Genomic DNA, 12,966 nt, shown 5'->3' on the forward strand with positions numbered 1-12,966 from the left:
CATTTGTCATTTAACATTGAAACACGAACAGATATACATTTAATATTTTTCTCTGGTGAACTATGTTCCTCCCAAGCCAAGAGAAATACCATTAACCGGTTATCCATTGGGAATACTTTCCTGTGAGAGAAAGTCGACAACTGTGAGGCAGTATTTAAATTCACATTCATACAACTTTTGCAATAGTATCTTTGAGGAAGTTTAGGACATTTCCAAGGTCAATGCTATGATGGCAAGTAGAATTTGTCACACATTTAAACATACTCATCAACCCATTGACAGACAAAAGATGAATGCAGCCAAAGTAAGTGAGGAACAGCAATAAGCAAAGGATTCAACGTATCAAATATTCTAACTCTGCTGACTGATCTCTCAAAAAATCAGATGCATAGCCAACTGCTAATTTGTCACTTTCCAGCTATAGAACATTATTCACAAGTATTATATAGAAAAACACTAAAACTGAATTCAACGGTATTATATCAAACTGTGCATCTGAACTTCAGGAGTTAAATATAGCACTGTATAGTTTTTCATTAATTAATTTTTATAAACACTGATTATAATACCGCTGACTTTTACTACTGGTAAGCCAAAACTGCCACAAGCACAAACCACACATCAAACTGTACAGTTAATCTGGAACTCAACTGTATCCAGGGTATCTAAAATTTGACTAAAACTACTCAATTAATTTGATGAGAGCTAAATAAACTCCACAATTCCATATGCCAAAAGACAGTATATTTTACACTACATCCTTACCTTTATCCTTGGTCAGTATGTGTTGGCACGTTTTTGAAAAATTAACTGTTATGCAGTGTGATCAAGGTATGTTCAGTTCAATTGGTTGTAACTCAAACTTCGTATGTGCTACATAGTAGCATAAAGCACCATGTAAATAAGCAGGAAATTATGATCTAACCTGATAAGATGCATTTCGTTTGTATACAAACATTCCTTCGTGTTTACTTATTTTAACAGTGTCATGATGGCAGTTTATTATGTTTTCACCAATATTTAATGCAATATTTATCTTAGAATATTTCATAAGGTTTTACAGTGACAAGCATGGGGAGGTGCTGAATTCAAGCCAGGCTTCACAAACTTCTCACTAGGGTACGAACTAATCCAGAAGGTACGTTGAGGAAGGAGGATGGGGAAAATACAAACACATCATGTGAGACACTGGAACTGCTTCTCAAAATTCATTTTCCTCAATATGCTCTGGCGGATAACATAGGCCAGAATGTGACCCCTGAAAACAATGGTTCTCAGCCACTCAAAGAGAGGACTGTGACCGGCCAAGGCGTGTGTCGATTTCAGTAAAATCCAATGGGCAGTGGGAACATTCTAACTGGTCCAGTCACCTGGCCCCGATGGCATCTTTCCAGCTCTCTTGAAACAAGCAGGAGAGAATCTTGTAAGAGCGCTGTGCAGGTTATTCAGGGTTAGCCTAGCAGCGGGAGTCATTCGCAACGCCTGGAGGGCAGTGACAGTTGTCTTTATTCTAAAGCCAGGGAAAACTGATCACACCAGGCCCAAGGATATGAGATCAATGAGTCTGGTTAATGTACATGTTAGGGAGAGGAGGCTAACTATGGCTCATCTACATTCAAACCAACACACACATCAACCAGGTAAACCACCAGAGAAAGCTTTCTGACAATTTGTTGTGAGGGTGGAAAAAGCCCTTTGCTTTCAAGAAAGAGCCCACTCCATCTTCCTGGACATTGAGGGAACTTTTTGTAAGACAACTGTTCATTCCATGGTTAGGGCAGCAGAGATGCATGACCTAGTGACCACTATATGTAGGTGGACCAAGGCCATGCTTAGTAGGAGGAGGATAGAAGCCACCGTGATGAATGAAAAGATGGTAATTAACACCACTAGAGATTCTCCACAAGGAGGAGTTTTGTCCACTTCATTGTGGAATCTAGTGGTGAACAAACACATTGAGAAACTAGATTCCAGGCAATGATTTTGTGAAGGATACACACATGACCTTGTCACAGTAACACTTGGCAAATTTACTGACACAGTTAGGAATATGGCACAAGGTGCACTGAACATTGTGCAAGACCAGTGCATTAAATAGAACCTAAGGGTTAATCCTATGAAGACTGTTGTGGTATCAATCATGAAAAAGCATATTCAACACTGAAGTTGGAATCTAAAGCTTTTCGATGAAAGGGGATAGTGAAAAATCTAGGGGGTACCCTTAGATGAGAAACTAATATGGACCCCTCACATTAAGAGCATCTGCTCCAGGGCGAAAGGTACTCTAGTGAGTACCAGAAGGACTTTTGGCAAAAAACTATGGCCTAAGACCCTGAGGTATGCACTGGATATACAGCACAGTGGTTAGACTTAGGATCTCCTATAAGGCCGTGGATATACAGCACAGTGGTTAGACTTAGGATCTCCTATAAGGCCGTGGTGTCCTGGAAGAAGGTAGAACAGCAGGTTGCAGCTAAGAAGCTTGCTAAGGTGCTGAGCCTGGCCTGCTTCACCACAAGAGGCAGAATTAGTAGCGCACCAACCACTGGGGTGGAAGCCATGCTGGACATGCCTCCACTAAACCTTTGTGAAGCAGCTGGTGCATACAGACTCAAAACTGGTAAAAACTGGATCTCATTGAGATATCCAGACCCACACACTAATATAGTGAGTGAGGCAAATATAGGAATGGCTGGGGAACTGCCGGCCGACTACATAATAACTCCCAACTGCTTCAACAAGCTTTACAATATAATAATTTGAAGTTGGGAACAGTAAGAAAAAACAGTTTGACACCATACTGGGGACATTGTCTGGTTCACTGATTGGTCGAAATCAGACCAAGATGCTGGGGCCATGGTATATGGAATTCAGCGAAGACTGGAGGGCATCATCTCTCTAGGACAACTGGCCTCGGTATTCCAATTGGGTAAAACCAATATTGGTCCTTGGCCACTCAGGGATCGGTGGCAATGAACAAGCCGACAAATTGGGGGCAGAGACTCCATTCATTAAACCGGAACCTGTCCTGACAATCACCAAGGCTATGATCAAACTAGAACTACAGAACTGGCTTGGAGGACAGCACATAGAATACTGGTCCAAGAACGATAAGCAAAAACATGGCAAGTTAATGATGTCAAAGCCGTGTTTTAAAAGAAGCTCTGTAATCCTGGGCTTGAACAGCCAAGAGATTAAACTCACACCCAAAGGTGTAATGGAGGCATGTCCAGCACGGCTTCAATCACAACAGTTGGCGTGCTACTAATTCTGCCTGTTATTGCGAAGCAGGCCAGTCTCTGCACCTTAGCAAGCTTCTTAGCTGCAACTTGCTGTTCTACCTTCTCCCATGACACTATGGCCCCATTGGAGATTCTAAGTCTAACCACCGTACTGTATACCCAGTGCATACCTCAGGGTATTAGGCCTTAGCTTTTTTGCCACAAGTCCTTCTGGTATTCACTAGAGTACCTTTCACCCTGGAGCAGATGCTCTTAACCCCTAATCACAGTCGTGAGTACTTCTCACGCAACTACAGTCATGCAGTCCCGTGGACTGCATTCAGAAGCTGGGGAAAATATGTAAATATCACCTATCTAGTGCTACTTTTTGAATTTAGTACTACATATTTATTCTTCAATTATACGTAAATGGTAACTTATGAACAAAATATTGTTTCGGTGCTGTGAAAAAGACCTATTCATATTGCACTCTAAATTCTCATTGAAATTTACAGTGATGGACAAATATCCAAATATCTAAGTGTAGTTCTTTACTTGAAACTTGGTTGTTGCAGGTTAATGTTGATCAAGTACCACCGGTGTTAAATTTAATGAGTATTCTTGACAGCAAATGAAACAGAAAAAATCTGCACTACTGAAAGTGGCCACATTACGCACCACCTTACACGCACTGCGGACACACCTTACAAGAGCATTCCAAACAATTTGGGACCTTGCACTTGCGACACAAGTAACTTGTCTTTCTCTTCTTTTTTGGTGGACAAATGCGACATGGCTTCCTTCCATCCCTAGGTAGTTTGCCCTCCTTTTCCAGCTCTTCATGGAGATGTACTTCAGTTCTTAGAACTCTAACGATAGAAAATCTCAATTCTGGTGGGAGGCATTTATTCACTATCCTTTCGTGCAGTGAATGTTCGATCAGTTCTTTCGCTAGAGCTTTCATCAAGTTCATCCTGGTAAGCACAGTTCTTTCCTTGAATGACTGATGAACAATATATGCACTGACAACACTCATGTCAAGAATATGGAAAACCACGGCCATGGTCCAATGTTGCGTGCAACGACTTTAACAATATTTGGCACACTTTTCGTCTACAGTATCAACAGCACCCTTTGTGTTGTTATAGTGGGCTATTATTACAGGTTTTTTACTTTCCACGTCATCTTCTATGGAGTGATGCATTGTTGATATAAGAATTACTGCTCTTCCTTTCTTAGGTACATGCAAAATGAGCGTGATGTGTTTGGTAAATCCATACAGCATTGTTCCAACTTCACGTCTACAGGAAGGCAAGAAAGATGCAGGAATTTCCTTTCGGTTCTTCCGCATTGTTCCCACTGTGGTCAAATAATTTTTCTGTAGCACATCTGCAAGTTCGATTGACACATACCAGTTATCAGCAGTGTTGTTTTGGTTAGCATGTGCTATTGGCTTGCACAATCTGAGGACAGCCTGAGTGATAATGGCGTATTTCTTCTCGTCTGGGGAAAGTACAATCCGTTCTTCTAAATTTATTTGCACTCTCAAATTTTCCTCTGCCTCTCTTTTTCTTGTCTTTTATGAAATATTACCTTTTCCACAGTAGAGATAGGTGTTGAACGTGTAGTTAGTCCTGGAGTCGGCTAGGCATTGAAGCTTCAGGCCATACTTCGCTGGTTTAGATGGAATATACATTTTGAATTTACAGTGTCCTTTGAAACCGATTAGCATTTCATCAACTGTAGCATTAACCCCAAAAATATAGGATCGCTGCAAATTTTCATTGAATTTATGTACAATGTTTGTTATAGCAGCTGCTGGATCAGAAACCTTACATAACTCCATGTCATCAGGGTTGTCAAATCTCAGGCAGTTGAGAATTACAGCAAATATTGCTGATGATATAGTGATACGGAAAACAGCACGGACTGTCCCATCAATACAAAAGAGAGAACATATGTTTTAGTTAATCAATTTGAATACTGAAGTGTATATAAGAAGGTCGATGAAACTCTTCATTTCAGACATTGTGCAAGGTCTGACTTCTGTTCCCTTCCTGTAGAAATTGGTCTCACAATGGAACTGAATAAGTTCTCTACACTTTAATTACAAGCCAACGTTATATACGAAGTCCTTGTGGACACTAAGTACAATCCGTTCTTCTAAATTTATTTGCACTCTCAAATTTTCCTCTGCCTCTCTTTTTCTTGTCTTTTATGAAATATTAATAAATACAGTACACTAATACACTGCACATTATTTCAGTTTATTTGCAGTGTACTATAAAAATTGAAAATAAAAAGATTAAAAGATCAAACAATGGAAAATCCAGGACAGAATGGAACAATATGATGAAAAGAGCAGTTGCTGTGCACCATATAGCAGAGATGCTGAGTCGCATCTAGGAGAAACAAAAAGACTGTCACAAATATAGCTTTCAGCCAGTGAGGCCTTTATCAAAATTAGACAACAAACACACACATACACACTCGTACCAAGATAACTCCTACACACATGACTGGAGTCTCAGCCAACTGAGGCCACACTGCAAGCAGCAGCACATGTGCATCATGAAGTGAGCGGCAACTGGGCGGGGGTAAGGAGGTGGCTGGGGTAGTGAGGGAGAGGGATAGTAGCATAGTGGTGGCAGACAGTGATGTGCTGTTGGGGAGCATACAGCACTGAGGTGGAAAGAGGGTAAGGCAGCACACTATCTGATCAAAAGTATAGAGACATCCCCAAAAACATATATTTTTCATATTAGGTGCATTGTGGTGCCATCTACTGCCACGTACTCCATATCAGCAACTTCAGTAAACATTATAAATCATCAGAGAGCAGAATGGGGCTCTCCGCAGAACTCGCATACTTTGAATGTGGCTAGACGATTGGGTGTCACTTGTGTCGTACGTCTGTACACAACATTTCAAAACTCCTAAACATCCCTAGTTCCACTGTTTCCAATGTGATAGTGACGTGGAAATGTGAAGGGACACTTACAGCACAAAAGTGTACAGGCCAACATCATCTGTTGACTGACAGATACCTCCGATAGTAGAAGAGGTTCGTAATGTGTAATAGACAGACACCTATCTATATAATCAGACAGGAATACCAAACTGCATCAGGATCCACTGTAAGTACTGTGATAATTAGGCAGGAGGTGAGAAAACTTGGATTGCATGGTCAAGCGGCTGCTCATAAGCCACACATCACACCAGTAAATACCAAACAATGCCTCACTTGATGTAAGGAGTGTAAACATTCGATGACTGAACAGTGGAAAAACATTTTGTGGATTAACAAATCACAGTACACAATGCGGCAATTTGATGGCAGGGTGTGGGTATGGTGAATAGCCAGTGAACATCATCTGATAGCACGTGTAGTGCCAACAGTAAAATTCGGAGGCAGTGGTGATATGGCGTGGTCGCGTTTTTCACGGAGGGGCTTGAAGCCCATGTTGTTTTCCATGGTACTATCGCAGACCAGGCGTACACTGATGTTTTAAGCACCTTCTTACTTCCCACTGTTTAAGAGAAATTTGGCCAGAATGCCATGGGTATTCTGCCATCCACCAAACCAACACAATATATTCATCCATCCCTGTGGTATTCCACCATCCACCAAACCTACACAATATACTCATCCATCCCTACACAACCTCTTCTTCTAACCCCTTAACCTCATGGCTCATACCCCTGTAATAGACATAGATGTAAGACCTGTCCTATGCATCCTCCCACCACCACCTACCTCCAGTCCAGTCACAAATATCACCTATCCCATTAAAGGCAGGGCTACCTGTGAAACAAGTCAAGCAGTCTACAAGCTAAGGTGCAACCACTGTCTTGTATTCTATGTGGGCATGACAACCAGCAAGCTGTCTGTCCACATGAATGACCACCGAATAAACTGTGGCCAACAAACAAATGGGCCACCCTGTTCCTGAGCGTGCTGCCAAACAGGACATACTTTATTTCAATGACTGCTTCACAGCCTGTGCCATATGGATCCTTCCCACCAATACCAGTTTTTCTGAATTGCACAGGTGGGAACTTTCCCTGTAATATCTCCTATGTTCCCATAACATCCTGGGCTCAACCTTAGTAAGTCATTGTCCTCTCCCATCCAGTCAATTCTCTGTTCCCATTCCAGCATTACACAGCCCTCATTTCTCCATCACACCATCATTGTACTTTTCCTCTTTTCTGCATTCCCCCTCCCGATCTCTCCACTGCCCTTCATCTAACCTCCCAACTGCACATGGCTGCCCTACCCTCTTTCCACCTCAATCCTGTGTGCTCCCCAACAGGATGTCACCCTCTACCTCCGCCATCCTTAGCCCACTATTCCTCCCCTTCCCCGCACCAACCTCCTCCTCACCCACACCCAGTCACCATTCCCATCATGCACTGGTGCTGCTACTCACAGTGTGACCTCAGTTGCCTGACACTGCAGTCATGTGTGTGTGAGTTGCATTTGCACAAGTATATATGTGTATGATTGTCATTTAATTCTGAGAAAGGCCTTACTGGACGAAAGCTATATTTGTGACAGTCTTTTTGTTGTTCCTATCTGTGACTCAGCATCTTGCTATATGATGAGTAGCAACTTTCACAATATTGTTAGAAGATTAAAAGAATCATCCACATAGGGGCTTGACCTAACAACCTTCAGACGACATGAATGTTGGTTGTCTACCATTTTTGACATGTCCGAAACAACAGACATGACACAGAATTTGCACCTCTTATAAATTATATGTAAATTAAAGGTGGAGAGGGTATAAAGGGAAGGAAAGGGAATTGATCACAGCTATCGGCTGCATTGGGACATTACGGAGTGAACATGTGTACCTGGATCTCATGCTTACTAGGCAGGTTCAATAACCACTGCAACATCCAGGACACAGTCTTATCACAACTGCATGGATTATCTTGGTTTGCCTCACAGCTGATCCACACTCTCATCTAGCACCACCTACCCACAGCTCCTGTCCATGTCCAAAAGAGCAGACACCACACTTTCATATAATTTTATAGGCCTAGCTAGGCAATGAATCCAGCTACTTCAATGTGGATGCACAAGTATGTCCTACCTCCTGTGGGAATCTCAGATGAGTAAATATGGAGGAAATGGGACAGGGGCTGAGGATAGGTGGCACTCGATGTGAGTGTGGATCGGCTGTGAGGCGAGCCAAGATAGTCCATGCAGTTGTGGTAACACTGTGCCCCCAGATGGTGCAGTGTTTATCGCACCTGCCCTGTGAGTAGGAAATCCCATGTTCGAATCACAGTCTGGTACATACTTTCACTTGTCACCACCGATTCTGCATAATGTCCCAATGTAGCTGACAGCAATTATCCCTCCCCTTTCCTTTCATTTCCACCCCCCTTGACCTTCAATTTACATAAAACCTTCAGATTACTGTTTTGTATTCTTTTCACTGTGCCAACCACTCCCTATAAACTATACTAATATAAATGGCCCATGCCTCACCCGACCTGCACCAAATTACTATTCCTTCTACATGCTTGGACATCTGGAGTTCCCACTTCTGTCATTCTCATTTCTGGCCAAGCCCTGCATGTATCATAAATTTGTGCAAAAGCAGAGATGAAGAAGTACATTTACTTCTCAGTCATGTTGTCCTATAATCTGCCAAGTAGGGGAGTTGAGACTTTCTTTTGTTTCAAAGACGTCTGAACATTTTCCAATACAAACAACAATGGCGAGTACATAAGTTCAGAAGTTGGGTTTATGGTTCCAAAAAGCAAGGAGTTCTATTTCCCCTGCAGAAATCATGTACAATAAAACTACCCATTCATCTGTAATCTATTTGACATTCCCATGCCTCACAACTAACAATGGATTAGCAGTATGAATTGTGTGTTTCCTCAAGTATCCACCTGCTGTATAAAAAATGCAGCACCTAAAGCTGAATGTGTTTCTCCTTGTGAATACTACACCCTCCTCCTCTGGAATTTGAGGCTCCACCAAGTGCACACAGAATTTAGACAAGAGATATATCCTGAGAAAAGAAAGACTTAACAGACCTTAAGACATAGCAGTAGCTTACCTCCTCCATCTTAACTCCCAGAGGATTCAATTCGGGATTGCTGAACATCTGTAACAAAGAAATAATGTAAGAGATTCATTACTATTGTTCAACATGCAGTACATGCACACGCTAAATTCACAACATTAGGAATCTCTCATATGAATTATTGTATAAAGTGCTTTTCTTTAAGAGGATGAGGAGAATACACTAATGGCATGCACCAAATTAAAACATGACTCAAGATCACACACTTCTCTTAAAGTATAAGCTCAGTGTTTTTATTTATTCATTCATGAGGAAAAAACTATTTAGCATGTAACATATATGAAAAAAAAAATATATTCTCAGAATTTAATAAGAACGTGATTATTCCAGGTCCAAAGAAAGCAGGAGCTGACGTGTGAATATCCTGAACCATCAGTTTAAGAAGTCGTTATTGCAAAATACTGTCATGAATGACTTACACACAAATGAAGTGACTGACAGAAGCCAACTTTGGCAACATTAATTTTGGTTTCCGGAGAAATGTAGGAACACATGAAGAAATACTGACCTCACAACTTAACTCAGCAGGTAAGAAAGGCTAGCCTCTGTTTATAGGGCATTTAGATGTAAGCTGAGCTTTTGACAATGCTGACTGGAACACACTCTTTGAAATTTTGAAGGTAGCACAGAAAAAACACAGGGAACAAAATTTATTTGCAACTTGTTCAGAAACCATTTTGGTGTTCTAAGCGTTAAAGGACATGAAAGGAAGACAGTAGCTGAGAAGTAAGTGTGATCAAGTTGTAGCCTATCCCCATGTTTTTATACCTGAACATTGAGCAAGCAGTAAAAGAAACCAAGGAAAAATTTAGTACGTGAATTAAAGTTCAGGGAGAAGAAATAAAAACTACAGTTTGTCGATTTTATTTATTTATTTACACATCAGGTTCCATAGGAGCAAATCTCCAAGGTCATGGAATATGTCATTACATGAAATTACAACATACAAGTAATAACAGAGGCATACCGACAATCCTTCTTTCCACGAACAATACAAGACTGGAATAGAAGGGAGAACCGATAGAGGTACTCAAGGTATCCTCCGCCACACACCGTCAGGTGCCTTGCGGAGTATGGATGTAGATGAAGATGTTAGGAACCCAAGAAAAAAAGTCAATCCATAAGTTTAAGTAAACGCAATCAACAATACAATAGGAATCAGCTTACTTTTTCAAGGAACTCCTCAACAGAATAGAAGGAGTGACCCATGAGGAAACTCCAGTTTTGATTTGAAAGTGCGTGGATCACTGCTAAGATTTTTGAACTTGAGTGGTAACTTCCTGAAAACGGATGCAGCAGTATACTGCACACCTTTCTCCACATGAGTGAAGGAAGTCTGATCCAAATGCAGATTTCATTTCTGCCGAGTATTAACTGAGTGAAAGTTGTTTATTCTTGCGAATAAGCTAATACTGCTAACAAGAAATGATAGTACGGCCAATGTCAAAATACCCTGACTCACGAACAGGGGTCGACAAGAGGTCTGTGAACTTAGACCACTTATTGCCCAAACTGCCTGTTTCTAAGCCAAAAATATGCTTATAGAATCTGAAGTGTTACCCCAAAATATAATACCATATGACATAAGCAAATGAAAATAAGCAAAGAACACTAATTTTCGTGTTGAACAATCACTTACTTCAGATACCTTTCGAATAGTAAAAATGGCAGCATTAAGTCTTTGAACAAGATCCTGAACGTGGGCTTTCCACAACAGTTTATTATCTGTCTGAACACCTATAAATTTGAACTGTTCAGTTTGACTAATCATAAGCCCATTCTGTGAAATTAAAACATCAGGTTTTGTTGAATTGTGTGTTAAAAACGCTAAAAACTGAGTTTTATTGCGATTTAGCATTTGTTTATTTTCTACAAGCCATGAGCTTATGTCATGAACTGCACTACTTGAAACCAAGCCAATGTTGAACACAACATCTTTTACTACCAAGCTAGTGTCATCAGCAAACAGAAATATTTCAGAGTTACCCATAACACTAGAGGGCTTGTCATTTATATAAATAAGGAACAGGAGTGGCTCAACACTGATCTCAGGGGCACCCCCCACCTGACCTGTACCCCAGTCAGACCCTATGTCACAGCCATTCTCAACATTGTGAATAATGTCCTTTTGATGTCTGTTGCTCATGCAAGAGGTGAACCAATTGTGAGCTACTCCCTGTATTCCATAATGGTCCAACTTCTGGAGCAATATTTTGTGAACAACAGAATAAAATGCCTTCGTTAAATCAAAAAATATGCCCACCATTCAAAACCTTTTGTTTAACCCATCCAGTGCCTCAAAGAGAAAGGAGAATATAGCATTTTCAATTGTTAAACAACTTCTAAAGCTGAACTGTACATTTGATAGCAAATTGTGCAATATAAAATGATCAATTATCCTTACATACACAGCCTGTTTAATAACCTTAGCAAACACTAATGGCATATAAATAGATCTAATATTGTCTACATTATACCTTTCACCCTTTTTACAAAGAGGCTTTACTACTGACTATTTTAATCGTTCAGGAAACTGACCATTCCTAAAGGAAAAATTACAAATATGGCTAAATACAGGGCTAACATTTGCAGCACAGTACTTTAATATTCTGTTAGGCACTCCACCATGTCGATGAGAGTCCTTAGTCTTCAGTGATTTAATTATTGACTCAATCTCTCCCTTGTCTGTATCACAGAGGAGATTTTCAGACATTAATCTCAGAAAGGCATTCGCCAAGGAAGTTATGTGATTCCCCGTAGAAACTAAATTTTTATGTAATTCACCTGCAGTGCTTCAAAAATTATTGTTAAATGCTGTACATATATCTGATTTGTCAATAACAGAAATATTTTTAGAATGATCTGACTTTGTATCATCGACCTTGTGCTGCTGACCACACACTTCCTTCACAACTGACAATTTTATCTGTGAATCAGCTATTCTATTTGCATACCATATACTCTGTCTTCCTAATAACATTTTTAAGCACCTTAAAATATTGTTTGTAATGGGCTACTGTAGCTTGACTGTGAATACTTCTAACATTTTGATATAATCCCTTATCCCACTAGTCAACCACCCAGGCTGCCTATGACTGCTAGTACCTTGTTCAGAATGTTTTAATGGGAAGCAACTCTCAAAGAGCATGAGAAATGTGTTAAGAACAGCATTATATTTATCATCTATGTTATCGACACCATAAAGATACTGCCATTTGTTCCTTGATAAGGTTTAAAAAACTCTCTACTGCTATTGGATTAACTTTCCTACATAGTTTGTCATTATATGTGACATTCGTTTGAGTACAAAAGCCTTTTAGTGTTAAAATTTGTGCATCATGGTCTGAAAGGCCATTCACACTTTTGTTAACAGAATGCCCATCTAGTAATGAAGAATGAATAAAAATATTGTCTATGGCTGTGCTACTGTTCCCCTGAAGCCTAGCTGGAAAAAAGGCAGTCTGCACAATACCATATGAATTTAGGAGATCTACCAACATCCTTTTACTTGCACCATCATATACAAAATTTATATTGAAGTCACCACACATAACTAATTTCTGGTACTTCCTGCAAAGTGAATCAAGAACCCTCTCTGGCTTGAGCAGAAATGCTCTCAAATCAGAGTTAGGGGA

At 40.4% G+C, this 12,966-nt stretch overlaps 1 protein-coding gene across 1 annotated transcript in view; it reads right to left on the reverse strand.

Annotated features, from left to right (window-relative positions):
* LOC124719874 overlaps nucleotides 1–12,966 on the reverse strand; it is a 106,045-nt gene that overhangs the window by 52,838 nt on the left and 40,241 nt on the right. The window contains exon 6 of the mRNA XM_047245056.1: nucleotides 9,305–9,352. Coding sequence (XP_047101012.1) covers nucleotides 9,305–9,352 — 48 coding nt within the window. The remainder of the gene's footprint in view (nucleotides 1–9,304; nucleotides 9,353–12,966) is intronic.

This window comes from Schistocerca piceifrons, chromosome 11 (assembly GCF_021461385.2).
Source record: "Schistocerca piceifrons isolate TAMUIC-IGC-003096 chromosome 11, iqSchPice1.1, whole genome shotgun sequence".
Taxonomy (NCBI): Eukaryota; Metazoa; Arthropoda; class Insecta; order Orthoptera; family Acrididae; genus Schistocerca; species Schistocerca piceifrons.